This window comes from Symphalangus syndactylus, chromosome 14 (genome assembly GCF_028878055.3).
Source record: "Symphalangus syndactylus isolate Jambi chromosome 14, NHGRI_mSymSyn1-v2.1_pri, whole genome shotgun sequence".
Lineage (NCBI taxonomy): Eukaryota > Metazoa > Chordata > Mammalia > Primates > Hylobatidae > Symphalangus > Symphalangus syndactylus.
In genome coordinates this window covers 35875001-35894190 of record NC_072436.2, presented here as the reverse complement: position 1 = coordinate 35894190, position 19190 = coordinate 35875001, and the positions used below count along the sequence as shown (strand labels likewise).

The 19190-nt window shown below is 46.8% G+C and overlaps 1 protein-coding gene across 3 annotated transcripts in view; it reads left to right on the top strand.

Moving 5' to 3' along the window:
- Positions 1 to 7136: 7136 nt before the first annotated feature.
- Positions 7137 to 19190, top strand: part of TRABD2A (TraB domain containing 2A) — a 59645-nt gene continuing 47591 nt past the window's right edge. The window contains exons 1-2 of one of the 3 annotated variants that reach the window (XM_055243635.2): positions 7137 to 7335; positions 17392 to 17952. In XM_055243635.2, the coding sequence (XP_055099610.1) occupies positions 7228 to 7335; positions 17392 to 17952 (669 nt within the window). In that variant the 5' untranslated portion in view covers positions 7137 to 7227. The remainder of the gene's footprint in view (positions 7336 to 17391; positions 17953 to 19190) is intronic. The other 2 variants (XM_055243636.2, XM_063617583.1) reach the window with 2 other exon arrangements.

The window sequence follows — 19190 nt, the reverse complement described above, 5'->3', positions numbered from 1 at the left end:
TCCTGGGTTCAACGATTCTCCTGCCTCAGCCTCCTGAGTAGCTGGGACTACAGGCATATGCCACCACACCCCGCTAATTTTTGTAATTTTAGTAGAGACGGGGTTTCACCATGTTGGTCAGGCTGGTCTTGAACTACTGACCTCAGGAGATCTGCGTGCCTCAGCCTCCCAAAGCATTAGGATTATAGGAGGGAGCCACTGCACCCAGCCACAGTCATCTTTATAAATCCTCACTTGGCACTGAACTGTTCAGGTATTCGATAAGGGTGTTGCATAAATGAATGAAGCAGTTTCTAGAAAAGATGCAGGATATGCATTGGATAGCAAGTTAGAGCTTTTTTTTTTTTGAGATGGAGTCTCACTCTATCACCCAGGCTGGAGTGAAATGGCGCGATCTTGGTTCACCACAACCTCTGCCTCCTGGGTTCAAGCGATTCTCCCGCCTCAGTCTCCTGAGTAGCTGGGATTACAGGCATGTACCACCACGCCCAGTTAATTTTTTTTTTGTATTTTTAGTAGAGACGGGGTTTTGCCATGTTGGCCAGGCTGGTCTCGAACTCCTGACCTCAGGTGATCTGCCCGCCTCGGCCTCCCAAAGTGCTGGGATTACAGGCGTGAGACACCATGACTGGCTGCAAGTTAGAGTTTTTAAAGATTTTATAGAACAATCGCTCTCCTGTCTTGTAAGAACTCACCGATCATTCAGATCACTTTTAGAAAAATTTCCTAGTTTTATTTACTTGTTTATTCATAGTGAAAACTAGATGTTTAGCTCATTGTCACTTGTGTGTGGCTGGGCCCCCTTTGGAAGGCCTTCTGTCTTCTCTGTGCCCACAGTGAAGCCATATGCCAACTGTCAGAGATCTAAAACCCACCTCTAAAGGAATGGTGTGTAATTTAAATATCACTGGAAATTTCTTGAAAATTTTCAACAGTAAGCCATCACAAAACCCCCTTGTCAACATCTCTGCTGTCTTTCCCCTTCATGGTTGTCTCCAGTCTCCTTGCCTCTAGCTTCCTCACCCTTCTGTCCCTCTCTGGTAAAAAACCCTTTTTCTTCCAATGTCCAGCAATTCAGCTCTTTCCTTCTGCTGGTGTCTCCCAAATAGCGAGGCAAAAACCTGAAGCTAGCTGAATAGCGACCACCCATTGTTTTTCCTGTGCCCTCCTGGGAGGACCTAGTTCATCTTGACATATTATGAAGCTCTTTCAGTCAGGACTTCTTTGTACAGGCACCAGCATTGCACCAGGCTTCTATGAGCAAGTTAGCATTCACCTAGCATAGTGTCACCTTGTGACGCATATGCAGGGCGGGGAGGGGCAGGAGACCAGTGGAAGCACAAGGATGGCATGGGGGCTGGCCAACGTCACTCTTAAGTAGACATACAATTATCAATGCCCTTCAGCCATAGACCACCAGGGACACACTTGAAATTGCATTAGTTGGATTTACTGCTCTTTGCGATGAGGGAGAATTCTCTTGATGTGTGTATTTCGTGTGTCCAAATTTTCTCATATTTTGGGGAATTGTAGGGCATATCAGGAAGAAGGTGTTAGGAGGGCTTGTTAAAGGATTTGGACTTGTCAGGTGATTTAGGGGAGAGTTCAAGGAAGTGGGGATTTGCTCTGGGTTGGGTGCTATCAAGTATTAGTCAGCTTGGGATGCCATAAAAAATACCCCAGACTGGGTGGCTTAAACAACAGAAATTTCTTTTCTTTTTTTGAGACAGAGCCTTGCTCTGTTGCCCAGGCTGGAGTGCAGTGGCGCAATCTTGGCTCAATGTAACCTCTGCCTCCTGGGTTCAAGTGATTCTCCTGCCTCAGCCTCCTGAGTAGCTGAGATTACAGGTGCATGCCACCACCCTGGCTAACTTTTGTGTTTTTAGTAGAGATGGGGTTTCACCATTTTGGTCAGGCTGGTCTCCAACTCCTTACCTCAGGTGATCTGCCTGCCTTGGGCTCCCAAAGTGCTGGGATTATAGGCGTGAGCCACCGTGCCCAGCCCAGAAGTTTATTTTCTTACAGTTCTTGATGCTGCAAGTCTGAGATCAAAGTGTTGGCAGGTCTCTTCTCCCAGGCCTCGCTCCTTGGCTTGCAGATGACTTCCTTCTTTCTGTGTACTGACATGGTTGCCCCTCTGTGTGTGCATGTCCATGCTGTTCTCTTTTTTTTTTTTTTTTTTTGAGACAGGGCCTCACTCTGCTGCACAGGCTGAAGTACAGTGGAGACTGTGGTTCACTCCAGTCTTGATCTCCCAGGCACAAGGGATCCTCCAGCCTCAGCCTCCTGAGTAGCTGGGAACTCATTCATGCGCTACCATGCCAGGCTAATTTTTTTTTTTTTTGTAGAGACAGTGTCTCCCTTTGTTGCCCAGGCCGATCTCGAACTCCTGGGCTCAAGCCATCTTTCTGCCTTGGCCTCCCAGAGTGCAATGATTACAGGTATGAGCCACCACACCTGCTCAAATTTCCTCTTTTTATAAGGACACCAGTCAGATTGGATTAGGGCCCATCCTTACAGTCTAATTTTAACTTAACCATCTATTTAAAGACTTTATCTTCAAATACAGTGACATTCTGAAGCACTAGGGGTTAGGGCATTAATGTATGAATTTTGGGGGATCATAATTCATCCCCAAATAGAATCTTAACATATCTCATCTATGAGGTGGGAGAAATGAATGGAGGTGAAAGCTGGCCTTGGTAAAGGAGCAGCCATCACTCCTTAGTCAGAAGAGGCGGATGACTGGACACCCTTTCTTGTGACTTGGCCAATGTTCATGATTTGTCTGTGTTGAGATGTGATTATGGAGGGGTTTTGCTTTCATCTTCATTCATCACAGAGTGGCCTTGTCTGATGTTGATGCTCTGTGAAATTGTTTATGTTCAACAGGAGAACACCATGGCTTAGCTGTGGGTGCCAGGCCAGCTTGTAGCAACACCAAGGCCTGACTGATAAAACCAGACCAGCTCCCAGCTGTCCAGGGATGTTTTCTCTTTTTCACAATCTGGTACAAGCAGTGTGCTGCAAAGCAAATGCAGCTTTGGCATACTTGCCACTCTTTCCTACTTAGAAATTCTTGTGCCAACACTGGGTGGGCGAGGGAGTGTGGCAACATTCAGCCCCTTTCCAAGAATGCACAGAGTCTGCACACCTGGCAGTGGAGGGAGTAGGTGTTTCCACACCTCCATCAGCTTAGGTCTTCGACTGCTCACCTTGAGGACGGACGCAGCCTGCTGGTTGAGCACCACGCTGGAACTCTTGGGAATGTGCTTAGCATCCCACTTCCCCTGGTGTATTAGTTATCCATTGCTGCTGCAACAAATTACCACAAACTCGGTGGCTTAAAACAGCACACATTTATTTTCCCAGTTGCTTTGGATCAGGAGTGCAGACAGAGCTTAATTGAGTCCTCTGCTTAGGGTCTCACAAGGCTACAGTCAGGGTGTTGTTGGCTAGGACTGGATTTTCATCGGAGGCTCAACTGGAGAGGGATCGGCTCCTGAGCTCACTTAGGTTGTTGGCAGAATTCATGTCTTCATGGCTGTAGGACTCATGGCAACTTGCTAAGCAATGGAGAGAGAGACTTTCTTTTTTTTTTTTTTTTTTTTTTTGAGAGAGAGACTTTCATTGCTTCTGAACCTTCCCCTGGTCCTTTCTCTTTCCCCTTTCATGTATGGTTGATATTCTTGGCAACTCTCCCATATTAGTCCATTTTGTGCTGCTATAGAAGAATACCACAGACTGGGTCATTTATAAAGAACGGAATGCATTTCCTTACAGTTCTGGAGGCTGGGAAAGATAGCAATGGAGAGAGACACTTTAGCAAGACTGGCAGTACATGCTTATGTAGTCATGTACAAGTAATCACAGCACTGCCCATGACCTTTGCCATATTTCATTGTTAGAAGCAAGTCTCAGGTTCTGGTTACAATAAAGGACAGGGTATGAAACATAAGTGTGAATATCAGGAGGCAGAATCAAGGGGACCTGCCACCACACCTCTGATGTCCCGATCACCTTGGGAAATCTGTGGATGGCTGCAGGTCAGCCAAGCCAGGTAGAAAAAGGCAGAGTGAAGGCACAGAAGTGTTGCTGAAGCCGTAGCAAATCCTCTGCATACTCTGAAAACTTTATTTTTCAGGGTAAATCTGATTTTGAGGAAAGAGCAAAAAGGTATCCGCAGTATAATTTTCTCAGGTACTGCTATGAAGGGGACAAGCCTCAACAAGTTTGTGTAAATTCAGAAAGTCATTACTAGGGGCACAAAAGAAGCACTTAAGAGTAGGTGGACCTAAGCGGATGCTATACTTTGAAGGTGTCCTCCGAAAGCATGTATTGGAAACTTAATCCCTAATGCAACAGTGTTGGGAGCTGCGGCACATTGGAGGGCTTTACCCTCATGACCTCATGAATAGCTTGAGGATGACTTTAGCTCTCGATCTCGATTTCTCTTTCTTTCTCGCTCTCTTGTCCTCTCACCTTCCACAGTGGGATGATGCAGTAAGGAGGCCCTTGCCAGACGCTAGGCACCTTGATCTCAGATTTCCCAGCCTCTAGAACTGTAAGGAAATACATTTCTGTTCTTTATAAATGACCCAGTCTGTGGTATTCTTCTATAGCAGCACAAAATGGACTAATATAGGAGGGTTGCCAAGGATATCAACCATACATGAAAGGGGAAAGAGAAAGGACCAGGGGAAGGTTCAGAAGCAATTCAGGGCTCTGGCAATGGGCAGCCAGAGGTATGGTCCAGCAACAAAGCTGAAATTAAGGAGCTAAACTTGATACAGAAACTCTGCAGATAAGCAGAGAGGAGGCCATGGGTACATTTAACATCTCCTTCCTAACCAGGAGGAGAAAGGCAGAAAGGCCTGCAACCCAGATGTCTGTATAAGGCAAGTGAGGACCAGGCCATGTCAGCCTGTCACAAGGTCTGGGTCAGCACTGCGGGATGATAGTTGACTTAGGAATGTCTGTGGAAACATGTAGGTAGAGTAGATGTGATTCTACAGAATGTTCAGACACTGAGTGTCTTACAGAATAAATCCTACTTGATGATGGGTCTGGCTAAGAGAAAACAAAACAAAACAACAACAAAAAAACACTTCATTAAAAAAATGTCAGAACCAAACAAAATTATCTAGCTACTTTGGATATGGATATGATATTTCATACTCAGTATCTGACCATATGCTGAGCCATAAAACAAGTCCCAATAAATTCAAAATAATCAAAATCATACAGAGTATGTTTTCTGATTATAATGGAATTGGATTATAAATCTACTGATATTGCAAAAACCACAAGTACTTTTGCACCAACCTAATATTTAGGAAAATTCCATAATTTGGAAATCAATCAACCTACTTCTAAGTAATCCACGGGCAAAGAAGAAAATCACCAGGGAAAGTAGATAATGAAAGATAATGAAATACAGTTTTTCAAAATTTGGGTGATGTAGCTAAAGCAGTGCTTATAGGGAAATTTATAGCTTTAAATGCTTATATTACAAAAGCAAGAAGGCTTAAAGTCAATGACTTAAGGTACCACCTTAAGAAGCCAGAAAAAAAGCAAATAAACACAAAAGTAAACAAACAGAAGGAAATAACAAAAGTAAGAGCAGAAACCAACGAAATAAAAGAGAGACAAACAACAGGAGAAAATGAACAAATTCAGCCATGTTTTGTGTAGCCAGAGAGAAGCCCAGCTCAGAGAGAAGCTGGGCTTCTCTCTGGTCACAGGGATTGATTCATTTGGAGTGGGAGAGATAACATGAAATAATAGGTAATTACATCCTTTCGAGTTTTTTTTTTTTGTTTTGTTTTTTTTTAATAAGAGACAGGGTCTCACTTTGTGGCCCAGGCTGGAGTGCAGTGGTTCTATCTTAGCTCAGGGCAACTTACATTCTTGATACTTTTTGCTTTTCCCCGACAACTGAAAGAGAACGTTTTTGCCAGCAGGTGGCAGCGCTGGTGCCTGAAAACGCCAAAAAGCAGCGTCCTGGGTTGGCCTGGAGACTAACGATTGCCGCCGGGCTGACATGGGGCAGTCATCTGAAGACAGGAGACAGTCAACTCCAGAAAGGAAATCCCCACTCAAACTTAGAAAAAAGTTAGCGATTTAACAAAAACATCTGAACTCTAAATGTTGGTGGAGTTAAATCTCGAAAGACTTGGCTCTTCAAAGCCAGGGGTTCTTTACGGGAAAGTTGGAAACGGGCTTCACAAGACCTCTCCCCGCATTGTATGCAAATCTGCCCCCCGTTTTTTTCTTTTTCCCTAGGAGATCGTCCAGTTATCAGATTCTCAAAACGGACAGCGACTTAAAGCAATTAAAGACCACTGCGACAAATGCTCCTGCGAACACCACTCCGAAGTTAATCGCGCAGACATCTGGACTTTAAAAGGTGGTGGTAAAGTGCGCTCAGGTAGGAGGTGCGGCAGGCGGGGCACGGCTACTTGCTTTCATAATTTCTTTTTTTCTTCCTGATGGACCAATGCTGTGAAAAATCCTCAGTGGGGTTTTGGAGCCGAAAGGGAGCGACTGCAGTTTGCAGCCTTGCTACGTGCGCCAATCAAGGTGTTTCTCATAAATTTCCTCTTTTAATCCTTGCGGCCATCCTCTGAGTTCGGTGTTAACATCCTTAATATTATTCCTAAACATCCATTAAGAGGCTCTTAATGGAGTGCCGGCTTTTGTGGTCCTGGATTTTCAGTGGATGCACACACTGACAATTCCCCTCTCTCTTTTACATTCAAAACTTCCATGAGATTTCCTTTGTTTAAATGAACTTTCCTTTATAGATAGCCTTTCATTTGTTTATTTTGTCTGCCTCTTTCAATCAAGAGGCACCCTCCCCTCAAAATTGGCAGCATAAGCACAGACGTAAAAGCAGGAACCAATGCGATTTTAGGTTGAATTTAGGACAGCGCTGGAACTTCACCTTTCCCCTCTTGTGGTCACACGAGGTGGGCGGCGGCCCCGGCAGGGTTTGGGCGGGAGAAACGCGGTTCGGGACTTCGCGGCCACCTAGGCGCGGGGCTGACCTGCGGGGGTGGGGTGGGGGGAGGGAGGTCGGGGCCCGGACCCACGTGGCGGCTGCTGCGGGGCTTACCCCAGCCCCGCCCGGAGGCGGCCCCGCGGCCCCGGCTAAGTAGGGCGGGCGGCCACCTCTGCCCTACTCCTTCCCTCTGCGTTCCGGGCCTCGGAGCCGCCGTGAGGAGGATGAGTCCCTGGAGCTGGTTCCTGCTGCAGACCCTCTGCCTCCTGCCCACGGGCGCAGCTTCGCGGCGCAGGGTGCCCGGCGCCGCCAACTGCGAGCTCAAGCCCCAAGTAAGGCGCGCGTCGGGTGCTGGAGAGCCGGCCTCTCTGCATCTCCTTGGGATGGTTTCCCTCCGAACCCCGCGAAGCAGCGCTTTCGGACCCCGAGCCGACTTACGCGGCTGGGCTTTCACCTAGCACCGCGGCGCTTCTTGCTGGCTCTCCTCTCCGTGCCCTCGGGTTCCCCTTTCCTGCGGGGGCGCAGCCCGCAGGCTCCAAGCGACTCAGTGCCCTGGCCTTTGCCCTCCGCCAGCGTCCGGGAGGGCCTCTGGGGTCTCGCCAGCCATTTTCGCGAGCTTTCGGGGGACAGATCCGCCAGGGCGTAGCGGAGCAGGAACTTGGGCACATTTATTTGAAGTTTCTTCTTCCCTCTCTTCCTTAAGAGTTTAATTTCACCTGCTCTTATCAAAATATTAACAGCGCCCTGAAGCTGCTTGGCTTAACCTTTATATGTTCAGTGCCTGAATTTGAAGGGACTTTAGGGAGTTGAAGCCATTTCCCTTGATTTACCGATCTGGGAAACTGACACTCAGCGGGGGACCTGTGTGCTCCAGGTCACAGAGTGCGTTCGCGGAGTGACCACTGTCTAAGCCTTGCGTGTCCTTGCGTGTCCAGCCGGGCGCTTTAGATGTTCGCATCAGCGTTTTGCGGGTGAGGGAAACCCAGGTAAGGGAGGCTCAGTGACCTGCCCGAGTCAACACAGCTCTATAGCGGACAGGTCTTGCGTCTCCGAGGCTGGACCTCTTTCGAGATGAATATTTCCTTCTCTGGTCAGTTTTCCTACACTCAGAATTTTCTGTGGTTCTTGAGTCCCTCTCTTCTGAGTGCGGCATAGGTTGAATTTCGCGCATTTGTTCCGGTGGGTTTGATCTCTGTGCGTCCCTGGCTCTGGAGAGGGCCATGCCAGGCTTATCCTTCTGGTGCGCCCGCGACGCGGGGGTGGGGGGGTGGGGATGGGTTGAGGGAGTGTCGGCTGGAATTTAGAGGCCCACCTTTGATGACACCTGCTCAGCTCCCCGGTCTGTCTCCACCCCTGGCCATTCGCAATTTTATTCCTCATCCCAACTGCAGCAAAGCAGAGGACGGCCAAATAGAGCCGATCCTGGAGCTCCGGACTGGGAAGACGCACGGTGTTTGCCTCTCTAAGGCGTCGCGGGGCTGCGGACGGCCCTCTACCAAGGCAGGAGGCGCGGCAGCTGGAGAGGGGAGTCTGCACCAGGCATGGTTTCAAACTCTGTTGCGGTGTGGCCGCTTCGTGCTTGTTAGACAAGGCAGGAGTCCATCTCCTCACAAGAAAGCACGTTGCCTTTCACTTCTGCAAAACCTATTACCAACTGGTAATTATGACAAGTGAGTCTGGATAAAGTCTCTCTCCTTTAGAATCTGCCTTTATGAGTCCTCTATTCCATCGGTCGACCTACCTTTTGGTCTCAGGACTCCTTTACATTACAAAAAATTATCAAAGAAGCCCGGCATGGTGGCTCACTCCTGTAATCCCAGCACTTTGGGAGGCCAAGGCGGTGGATCACTTGAGACCAGGAGTTGCAGACCAGCCTGGCCAACGTGGCGAGATCTTCGTCTCTACAAAAAAATAAAAAAAATTACCAGCGTAATTTTTTTTTTTTGCAGACATGTGCCTGCAGTCTCAGCTACTCCAGAGGCTGAGATGGAAGGAAACCTTGAGCCTGGGAGTGGAGGCCAGTGAGGTGTGATTGCGCCACTGCCCTCCAGCTTGGGTAGATAGTAGTAAAACACAACATAGCCCACATTCGATTAGCCATCAGAGCAGTGACCTCATCACACACGTAGCCTCCAGAAAATTCTACAGTACCTTGTGAGGAAATGAGGGTGAAAGGAAAATATCTTAGTTTTATGAAAACAGTTGATCTTATAGATTCCCTGAAAGGCTCTTGGGGACACCCACCAGTCCCTGGACCATACTTTGAGAATTGCTATTCTATTCTGTGGGCAAACTCTGTCTTACCCCCTGCGGAATTGGGAAGGCCAATCAGTGGCACGCATGCTGTTTGTCTGACCCACATGCTGCAAGGGCATTGTGGTTGGGTCCCTCAGTGGGTTGGGGTCTTGTGATTCTAGAGTGGAAGTCCTGGGATCCAGCCTCTAATCCAGTGCAGCAGCCCCTGTAGGATTCTGCAGGATTGTAGGAGAGCTGTTTTGGTTTTCATGGTTGGTTAATCATTAGAGAGGTCTTCTGAGCCCAGATTGGCCCCTAGACACTGCAGGGTTTACCCTGAGCACCAAGCAGGTTGAGTCTCTTTCTTTTCAAACAGAACTCTTAGTGTTCTTTCCTATTCCTGCCTGATGCCTTTTTTTTTTTTTTGAGACACAGTCTTGCTCTGTCTGTCACCCAGGCTAGAGTGCAGTGGTGCTACATTGGCTCACTGCAACCTCTGCCTCCAGGGTTCAAGTGATTCTCCTGCCTCAGCCTCCTGAGTAGCTGGGATTACAGGCACCCACCACCAAGCCCGGCTAATTGTTGTATTTTTAGTAGAGATGGGGTTTCACTATCTTGAGCAGGCTGGTCTCGAACTCCTGACCTCATGATCCACCCACCTCAGCCTCCCAAAGTGCTGGGATTATAGGCATGAGCCACCGTGCCCAGCCTGATGCCTTTTATACTTGCTCTTTCTTCCCCCTGGAACGTTCTCCCCTCATTTATCCACAGGCTTGCTCCCTTACCTCCATCTGGCTTTGGCTCAAGTGTCTCTCAATGAGTTTCTTCCTGATTACTCTGGTAAAGGTGACATCAACTGCTGCCACCACTACCATTTGCCTTCCCTGCTTTATTTTTATTTGTAGCACTTAATCACCATCTGATAAAAATTTTTGTTTATTGCTGCCCCTTCCCCTATGTCATCTTCATAAGGGTAGAGATTTTTATCTGTTTTGTTTGCCTCTGCATCCCCAGTATCCAGAAGAGTGCCTTGTCATAGCAGATGCTCCAAAAATATTTGTTGAATGAAAAGGATAATGTAAAGCCAGCTTCATTGTGGCTGGTCTGCTGAAGAGTAATCTTGGAAAAGTGCAGTTATTGCAGGTCCAGGGATGCTAGGATGGGAGGAGCTGAGGGTGTGCTGGGTGTTACGGAGTTAGCTTGCAATATGCAGTTGTCGTTGTGCCTTGTTCTTTTTCACTGGATGGACTACACAGGTGTCTGTTAAAATCTCAGTTTGATTCAGAAGCTTGTAGCTTCTGTGTCTCAGTCACCCATGGCCATGTTTTCTCTCTCTTTTTTTTCTTTTTTGAGATAGAGACCTGCTCTGTCACCCAGGATGGAGGGCAGTGTCGTGATCATAGCTCACTGTAACCTTGAACTCCAGGCCTCAAATGGTCCTCCTGCCTCAGCTTCCCAAAGTCTTGGGATTACAGGCATGAACCACCATGCCCGGCTGTCTTTTCCTTCTGGGAACAGTTGCAACAAGTTAGAAGGGACATGTTAATAGTGGTTCAGTTTCTTTTTTCTTTTAAAATATCCTAATGTTAAAATCTATGGCTGCTTCTAATTGCCATATATTTTAACAGTGAAATAGGGTAGTGGAGGTTTTTTTTTTTTTTTGTAGAGATAAATAGCCCTACCCTGAGGATATCAGTATGAGAGAGGCAGAGGCAGTTGCACCAGTACAGTAAGTGCAAGGGTCCGGGGGCTCACCAGTGGGCAAGGTAAGGTAAAGAAGAGTCCTGAAGACTTCTTTCAGCCTGTGCCCTGCTGAAGACATGTCTGGTAGGGCAGGATCAGTGTTCCACAGGAATGGTTATTGGTGCACACAGTGGGAATCCGGGTGCCCTGCTTGGTCAGAACAGAACTGTAGGTATTGAAGAAATTGTACATGATAAGAATCATTTCTTTAAAAAAGCTCTTTTTGAGCTCCTATGTAGTAGTATATGGTAAGTATTTCAGTGTTTGGGAATATGAAGGTGAATAAGATACAGCCCTTGGCATAAAAAAGCAGAAAAGCCCCTGAGCTGTGTTATCTTGAAAAGAGAAGATGGGAAAGGTGGCACGTGAGGATGTAACAAGGTCAGTGTGGTATTTATCTGGGCAGTCATCTGGGATGGAGAAGATGAGCTGGACAGAGCCTTTCTAGATTTGGAATCAGGTGGCGCTCCTAAGCAACAATACAACTAGCAGGGTATTAACTGAAAAAAGATATGACTCTGAATCACAAGTAAAGTCTATTGCATGTTAAGGCTGCATAAATATGGTGTTTAAAAGCCTGGACTCGGGAGCCAGCCTACCTGTCCACCACTTAGCACGGGGCATATTTTTACTCCCACCGTAGCACTAAAACTGTTCTTGTCTGAGTCCCTAGTGACTTCAGTGTTGCTCAATCCAGAGGTCAGTTCTCAAATTCTTGATTTCTTTGGCCTACCATCCACATTTAACCCACTTTCTGCTCCTTGGTGAACTTTCTCCAATCGGCCTCCTACTCTTCTGATTTTCCCAGCAACCTTGCTGGCCACTTCTCATTCTCCCTTGCTAGCTGCTCTTCTTTCCCAGACTTCTTAGGGTGAGAGGGCCCTGAGTCTCTTCCTAGAACTTTTCTCCTGTGGACATCCTGTTGGAGACCTTATCTAGTCCCATGGCTTTAAAGAACATCTACATGGTGATGATGCCCTCATCTTCATCTCTGACTCAGGCCTCTCCCAAGCTCCAGACTTACATATTCACCCACCACCTGGACCTTGGCACTAGGTTGTGTGCTTGACATGTCAACTGGACAGATTCAAAACCAAATTTCTGACCTTCCCCTGTAATCCTGTTTCACCCCCGTCCTTCTGCATATCTGTTAATGATAACCTCATCCTTTCATCAGCAAGTCCTGTTTTCTTTTCTTTCTTTTTTTTTTAAATTTTGAGATAGGGTCTCACTCTGTTGCCCAGGCTGGAGTGCAGTGGTGCAATCATAGCTCACTGCAGCCTCATCCTCCAAGGCTCAAACCATCTTCCTACCTCAACCTCCTAAGTAGCTGGGACCGGAGGTGCCTGCCACCATGCCTGGCTTATTTTTAAATATTTTGTAGAGACAGGGTCTTGCTATGTTGTCCAGGCTGATCTCAAACTTTTGGGCTCAACCTTCCCAAAGTGTTGGGATTACAGGCATGAGGCACCGTGCCGGCCAGCAAATCCTGTTTTCTAACTACATCTGGAATTTGATCACTTCCCATCAATCCTGTCACTCCCACTTTGATTATTTTGGTAATGTCCTAACTGACCTACTTGTGCCTGCCCTCATCCCTCTATTCATCCCAGCCTCCAAGGTGATCCTTTGAACACACTGTCAGCTGATGTCACTCCTCTCTCAAAAACCTGGGCTAGCTCCCATCTGACTCAGTGGAAAGCCTAAGCCCTTCCTGGGGCCTTTCCAGGGGCCTACTGACCCTGCATGGCTTGGCCTCACTCACCTCTCTGACCTCTGCCTCCTGATTTCCTGTTCAGCTATCCCCCTCTGTCGTGCTGGCCTCCTTGCTGGTCTTCCAGTACATGGAGGCCCTCCCTGCCTCAGGGCCTTTGCACTGCTGTTTCTGCCTCCTGGAGAGAATGCTCTTCTCTTAGATATCCCCATAGTGGGCCCCTCGTCTCCTTCATGGCAAGGCTTAGATGTCTTTCTAGACATTCAGTGACTTTTCTGGTCCCCCTACTTAAGATCATCCCTGGAACCCTGTGCCACAGTACTCACTGTCCCTTTTCTGGCTTACATGTTCTTTTTGTGGTTTTTGTTGTCAAATGATCCTTTATTGAAATGTTTTCCTTTGTGCTTCTTAACTAGCTGGGCATTCCACTGCACCATTGTTGATGTCATGAGTGTGGCAGCCATCAAGATTCAGCCCACAGACTGGGAAGTCCCCAGGATCTCTTTAATGGTTCCAGAAAGTTCTCTGGCTAAAGATTGGTGCTGCATCTGTTGAGCAATGTTGATGACTTCATCAAAAGTGATATTTCCACTGCTTTTAATGTTCTCCTGTTTCTTTCTGTCTCTTGGTGGTTTCCTGAAGGCTTCGATGATCAGGGCAGAAGCAGAAGGTACCACCTCAATCTGGGCCTGTCTGTTCTGAATGGTCAGTTTCACTGTAGTCCTCAGACCCCTCCAGTCACTGGTTGGCTTGGCAATGTCATCACTAACCTTTTTTGGAGACAGACACAGAGGGGCTGATCTTGGGGGCTAGCACAGACGAGGCATTGACTTCACCCCTGGTGCAACTCAGGTATACAACTTTGATCTCGTCAGGGTCCAACTTAGGTGGCATGGTGGAGGCGGCTGGTGTCAGATGAACCCAGATTTGGGACACCAGAAGAAAGTTACTTCTTGGCCTCCTCCAGGCTGAAAGACTTAACGCCAGCTTACACGTTCTCCACAGCACTGTTGTATTCTTGGTGCCTAGAACAGTGTCTGGCACATGGTAGGCTCAGCAGAAATAATTGTGTTGAATGCAGGCAGTGGGACAGTCCATGCGAAATGCTTGGGTGGAGCCTGGCACATAGTGAACAGCTGCTGTTAGCATCGGTACCGTCATTACATGGCTAGAGGCCAGACATGTGGATGTGTGTGTGTGTGTGTGTGTGTTTTTGAAATTTAAGCAGTTTTCAGTGAAAAGATCATACAGTGACCTTATTTCTAGACCAGTAATAGTTGAAAAGGCAACAATAAATAAATAATAAAATGAAAATGGATGCATATTGAACAGAACTGCTTCTGAAGAGAAATGCAGGTATTTTGAGGTAGGATGGGGACCTTAGGCAGGTTAAGTGTATTGGATAAAAACAAACCAAAACCGAACCAAAACGAACTCCACCCCTCCATTATCCTGCAGTATGGGTTTGGTTTTCCTGGGAACATATTTGTTTAACATGATGGTGTCCTGATAGATGACAATGAAACAGGTGTCCATGGGTTTAATAATAACATTTCAGCTTGTTTGCTGTGTCTCCCAGTTGGAAACCATGTAGAAGTTCTTGGGTAGACTGCCTGGATATTGTGCAATTAGATCTCTTATATAGGTCAGTGGTACCCAGACATTTCATGAGCCAGACCTCTAAATGAACAAATAAACTAAAATTACTCTTTGAAGGCTGCCTCTACCTATTTGTAGGTAATACTTCTTACCTGTTTACAATTAACCAAAGACATAACTGTCAATCTCAGCTTTTGATTAGCATCTATTGTAGTTACCCAGTGTCTTCTACCCTTTTGATCTAATTCTAACCAACAGTGAGACATTTGATTGCTTAATTCGCCTTAGCAGGCGTTCTTGGTAGATGTAGTTTCCATTTCATTTTTGAAGTATTTAAATGACCCCAGGGGCCCTTATTACTGCATAAGAGGATGCCTAGGGGATGGGGACCCTGTACGTGATTCATCTGTTAATATTACTTCAACAATCAATGGTTTTTAAATTTTTTTTTTTCTTTTTTGAGACAGCGTCTTGCTGCTGCCCAGGCTGGAGTGCAGTGGCGGGATCCTGGCTCACTGAAACCTCTGCTTCCCGGTTCAAGCGATTCTCCTGCCTCAGCCTCCTAAGTAGAGTAGCTGGGACTACAGGCACTCGCCACCACGTCCGGCTAATTTTTGTCTTTTTAGTAGAGGCGGAGTTTCATCATGTTGGACAGGCTCGAACTCCTGACCTCAAGTGATCCACCCTCCTTGGCCTCCCAAAATGCTGGGATTATAGGCATCAGCCACTGCGCTCGGCCTAAATTTTTTTTTTTTTTTTTTTTTTTTGAGATGGAGTCTCACTCTGTCCCCTAGGCTGGAGTGCAGTGGCGCTATCTCTGCTCACTGCAACCTCCACCTCCTAGGTTCAAGCAATTCTCCTGCCTCAGCCTCCCAAATACCTGGGACTACAGGCACAGGCCACCACGCCTGGCTAATTTTGTGTGTTTTAGTGGAGACAGGGTTTCACCACGTTGCCCAGGCTGATCGCGAACTCCGGAGCTCAGACAATCCACCCGCCTCGGCCTCCTGAAGTGCTGGAATTACAGGCGCGAGCTACTATGCCTGGCCAATAAGGTGCCTTTCAGTAGAAGCACACATAAAACAAGGCTATGTATTGATCAGTTGATGAAAATGTTATTAACAAGAACTTAACCCTATGTTTCCCCTAGGAACAACAGTTTAGTATTTGCTAATTTTGTGTTTGTGGCAACTTTATAAAATATAACTACCATGAATAATAAAAATTGCTTGTAGATAGAAACTTCATAATCCAAGGGAAGCATGTTACTTAAAAGGCTGAAGTCAAATCCTTTAGTAAAGGGAATATGTTCCAAATATTTCTTTCTCCCTCCCTCTTTCCCTCCCTCCCTCTAGTCCTTCCTTCTCTCTCTCTTTCTTTTTCTGAGACAAAGTCTCATTCTGTAGCCCAGGCTGAAGCACAGTGGTGCGATCTGCAGACTCAACCTGATGGGCTCAAGCAATCCTCCCACCTCAGCCTCTTGAGTAGCTGGGACTACAGGCATGCACCACCATGCCCGACTAATTTTGGTATTTTTTGTAGAGATGGGGCTTTGCTGTGTTGCCCAGGCTGGTCTCAAACTCCTGAGCTCAAGTGATCTGCCTGCCTCAGCCTCTAAAGTACTGGGATTACAGGTGTGAGTCACCATGCCTGGCCGAAATATATATATTTTTTCTATAAACCTAGATTTTCACATTTCCAGCTTTCTTAATACATTGTTCTTGTCACTAGTATGTCTGCCATTTACACCTAATTCCTTGAGCACTGCACTTCTTTGTACAGTGCCTCTTAATAAGCAGATATGTTATAAATGCCAGTTGTTGAGGATGAGAGACACTCAGGGGCCATGAGTGAAATGGCCTGGCTTCAGATGAACATGCACCGCTGCTCAGCATGTGCAACTGCTTGGAGAGAATCCATCCAGCAGAGGTCATCCAGATCTCTGCAATTGAAACTGAAGGCTTTGTGAGAGAAATAAATGCGATCCACGTCCTAAAGGGACGAGAGCAAACTGTAAAATCATAGGCTCATTAGGACCCTAGTTTCAACCTTGGCGGTACGTTGGGGTCACCAGGGGAGCTTTAAAAGTAGCATCTCTGTGGCCAGATGCAGTGGCTCACGCCTGTAATTCCAGCACTTTGGGAGGCTGAGGTGGGCGGATCACAAGGTCAGGAGTTTGAGACCAGCCTGGCCAATATGGTGAAACCCCGTCTCTACTAAAAATACAAAAATTAGCTGGGCGTGGTGGCCAGTGCCTGTAGTCCCAGCTACTCAGGAGGCTGAGGCAGGAGAATTGCTTAAATCCGGGAGGCTGAGGTTGCAGTGAAGTGAGCCAGGATTGCGCCACTGCACTCCAGCCTGGGCAACAGAGTGAGACTCCGTCTCAAAAAAAAAAAAAAGTAGCATTTCTGAGTTCCATCTCCAGAGATTCTGATGTGATTGGTCTGGGGTGGGACCCAGGCATTGGACTTTCAAAAGCTTTGTGGGTGATTCCAGTGCATATCCAGAGTTGAAGCCTCTGCCTTTGGGGATGTTGGTTTTGAGATCTGAAAGAGCAGGGATCATCAGGTCTGCTTGGGAGACAGTGGGCTTCTCAGGTGTCTCTTAGATGGTATCAGGTATATCCTTGGAGGCCCCTGAGACTCACTTCTTTAACTCTTGCCCAGTTCATTGCTAGGGCAGACATGGCACAATCTCAAAACTGGTGACTGCTATTGCTTTCTCATCTTGGAATCAACATTTTGATTGAAAAGGGGTCCCATCCCCTTTTGACTGAAAAGGTGAGTCTCGTCCCAGACCAATCAGATCAGAATCTCTGGAGGTAGGACTCAGAGATGCTTCTTTTAAAGATCCCCTGGCGATCCCAACATACAGCCAAGGTTGAAACTAGAGTCCTAATGAGCCCCTGATTTCATAATTTGCTCCTATCTGTTTAGGACATGGATTGTCCCGGCGGGTGAACCTACATGGACTCAAAAGTCTAAATTCTACTTTGATATCTTTTCTCTTGAAATGTGACTAATTCATTTCCTCTCACAGGTTCCTGACCACCCCTCTCCCCCATATTATACCTTGATGTTACCTCTTTTCTTTTCAGCAAAGTGAGTTGAATTCCTTCTTGTGGACCATTAAGCGAGACCCACCATCTTACCTCTTTGGCACAATCCATGTCCCGTACACCCGAGTTTGGGACTTCATCCCCGACAACTCTAAGGAGGCTTTCCGGCAGAGCAGCCTTGTGTACTTTGAGTTGGATCTCACAGACCCCTATACCTTCTCAGCTCTCACCAGCTGTCAGATGCTGCCGCACGGCAAGAACCTCCAAGATGTGCTCCCCAGGGACATCTACTACCGCCTCAAGCGCCACCTGGAGTATGTCAAGCTCATGATGCCCTTGTGGATGACCCCAGACCAGCGTGACAAGGGGATCTACGCAGACTACCTCTTCAATGCCATTGCCGGAAACTGGGAGCGCAAGAGGCCTGTCTGGGTGATGCTCATGGTCAACTCCCTGACTGAAGTGGCCATTAAGTCCCGTGGGGTGCCTGTCTTAGACCTATTCCTTGCCCAGGAGGCTGAGCGGCTGAGGAAACAGACTGGGGCAGTAGAAAGGGTGGAAGAGCAGTGCCATCCATTGAATGGGTTGAACTTTTCACAGGTAAGACTCTTTTTGCATAAAAGACTTGGTGGCATTTGGTTGTATGGGTGAATCTGTTGAGTTTCAGGGCAGGTGATGGACCACGGGCACAGCTTGTCTAGAAATTGTCTTTGCTTAAAAACGCTTTTCCGGGGGTTAAAAAAAAAGCCAAGTGGTCAGTTATATCACTTATTTGATTATTGCCAAGAAAAAAAACTTGTTTTTTTCTTATAATTCCAACAAATACTGTGTGCTTTTTTTTTTTTTTTTTTTTTTTTGAGACAGAGTCTCACTCTGTCACCCATGCTGGAGTGCGGTGGTGCGATCTCAGCTCACTGCAATCTCTGCCCTCTGGGTTCAAGCAATTCTCCTGTCTCAGCCTCCCTAGTAGCTGGGATTCCAGGTATGTGCTACCACGCCCAACTGCTTTTTGTATTTTTAGTAGAGACGGGGTTTTGCCATGTTGGCCAGGCTGGTCTCGAACTCCTGACCTCAAGTGATCCACCTGCCTCGGCCTCCCAAAGTGGCGGGATTACAGGCGTGAGCCACTGCGCCTGGCCCATACTGTGTGCTTTTAAAATGCATTTTAGTTCAGATCCTTCATTAAAAAGCTGCTTTGAGACATTGTGGACATGTGGATGCCACACTGGTTGTCACAGGGCATGGCCTGGTTTGAAAATGATACTGGACATTGCTGTTTTAGGAGACAGCAGTCTCTTTGAGGTCACTACTGTCCCTCTTCAGGTCACTGCCCCAGGACAGTTCCTTTCCTAGGCAGAGTTATGCTCCTCTTACCCCTGGTTTAAGGATCCAACCCCAGGGCATTGGAATTTAGGTCGATATTCAAGAAGTTGGTTCTTCAAATCTCAGAAGTAATACTTTATTAAAGTGCCATGGTTTAGTTGTTTCCATGAAAGTTGTTTAAAGTGCATTAGAGACTTCTGGAGACCAATGGGAGTTTTGCAATATGAAATAAAGTGTTCTTGTTTTGTAAATGTTCTCATTGGGTCACCTTGAGGTTTTATTCCTCAGAATTTGAGATTACTGTTAATCCAAATAGCTCAGCCTTAGCAGATCTTGACATACTGAACTAAGGTTGTTATTTAAAAGGTGTAAGGACATGTAACAGCCTAAAAATAATGTTCCTGAGTTGATAATGATATCTTTAGGGAATTTATCTTGCTAAAATTCTATAATATTAATAAGTACTCAGATGCTATTCTATATGCTATAGTATTTGTTTGACACACTAAGATTTA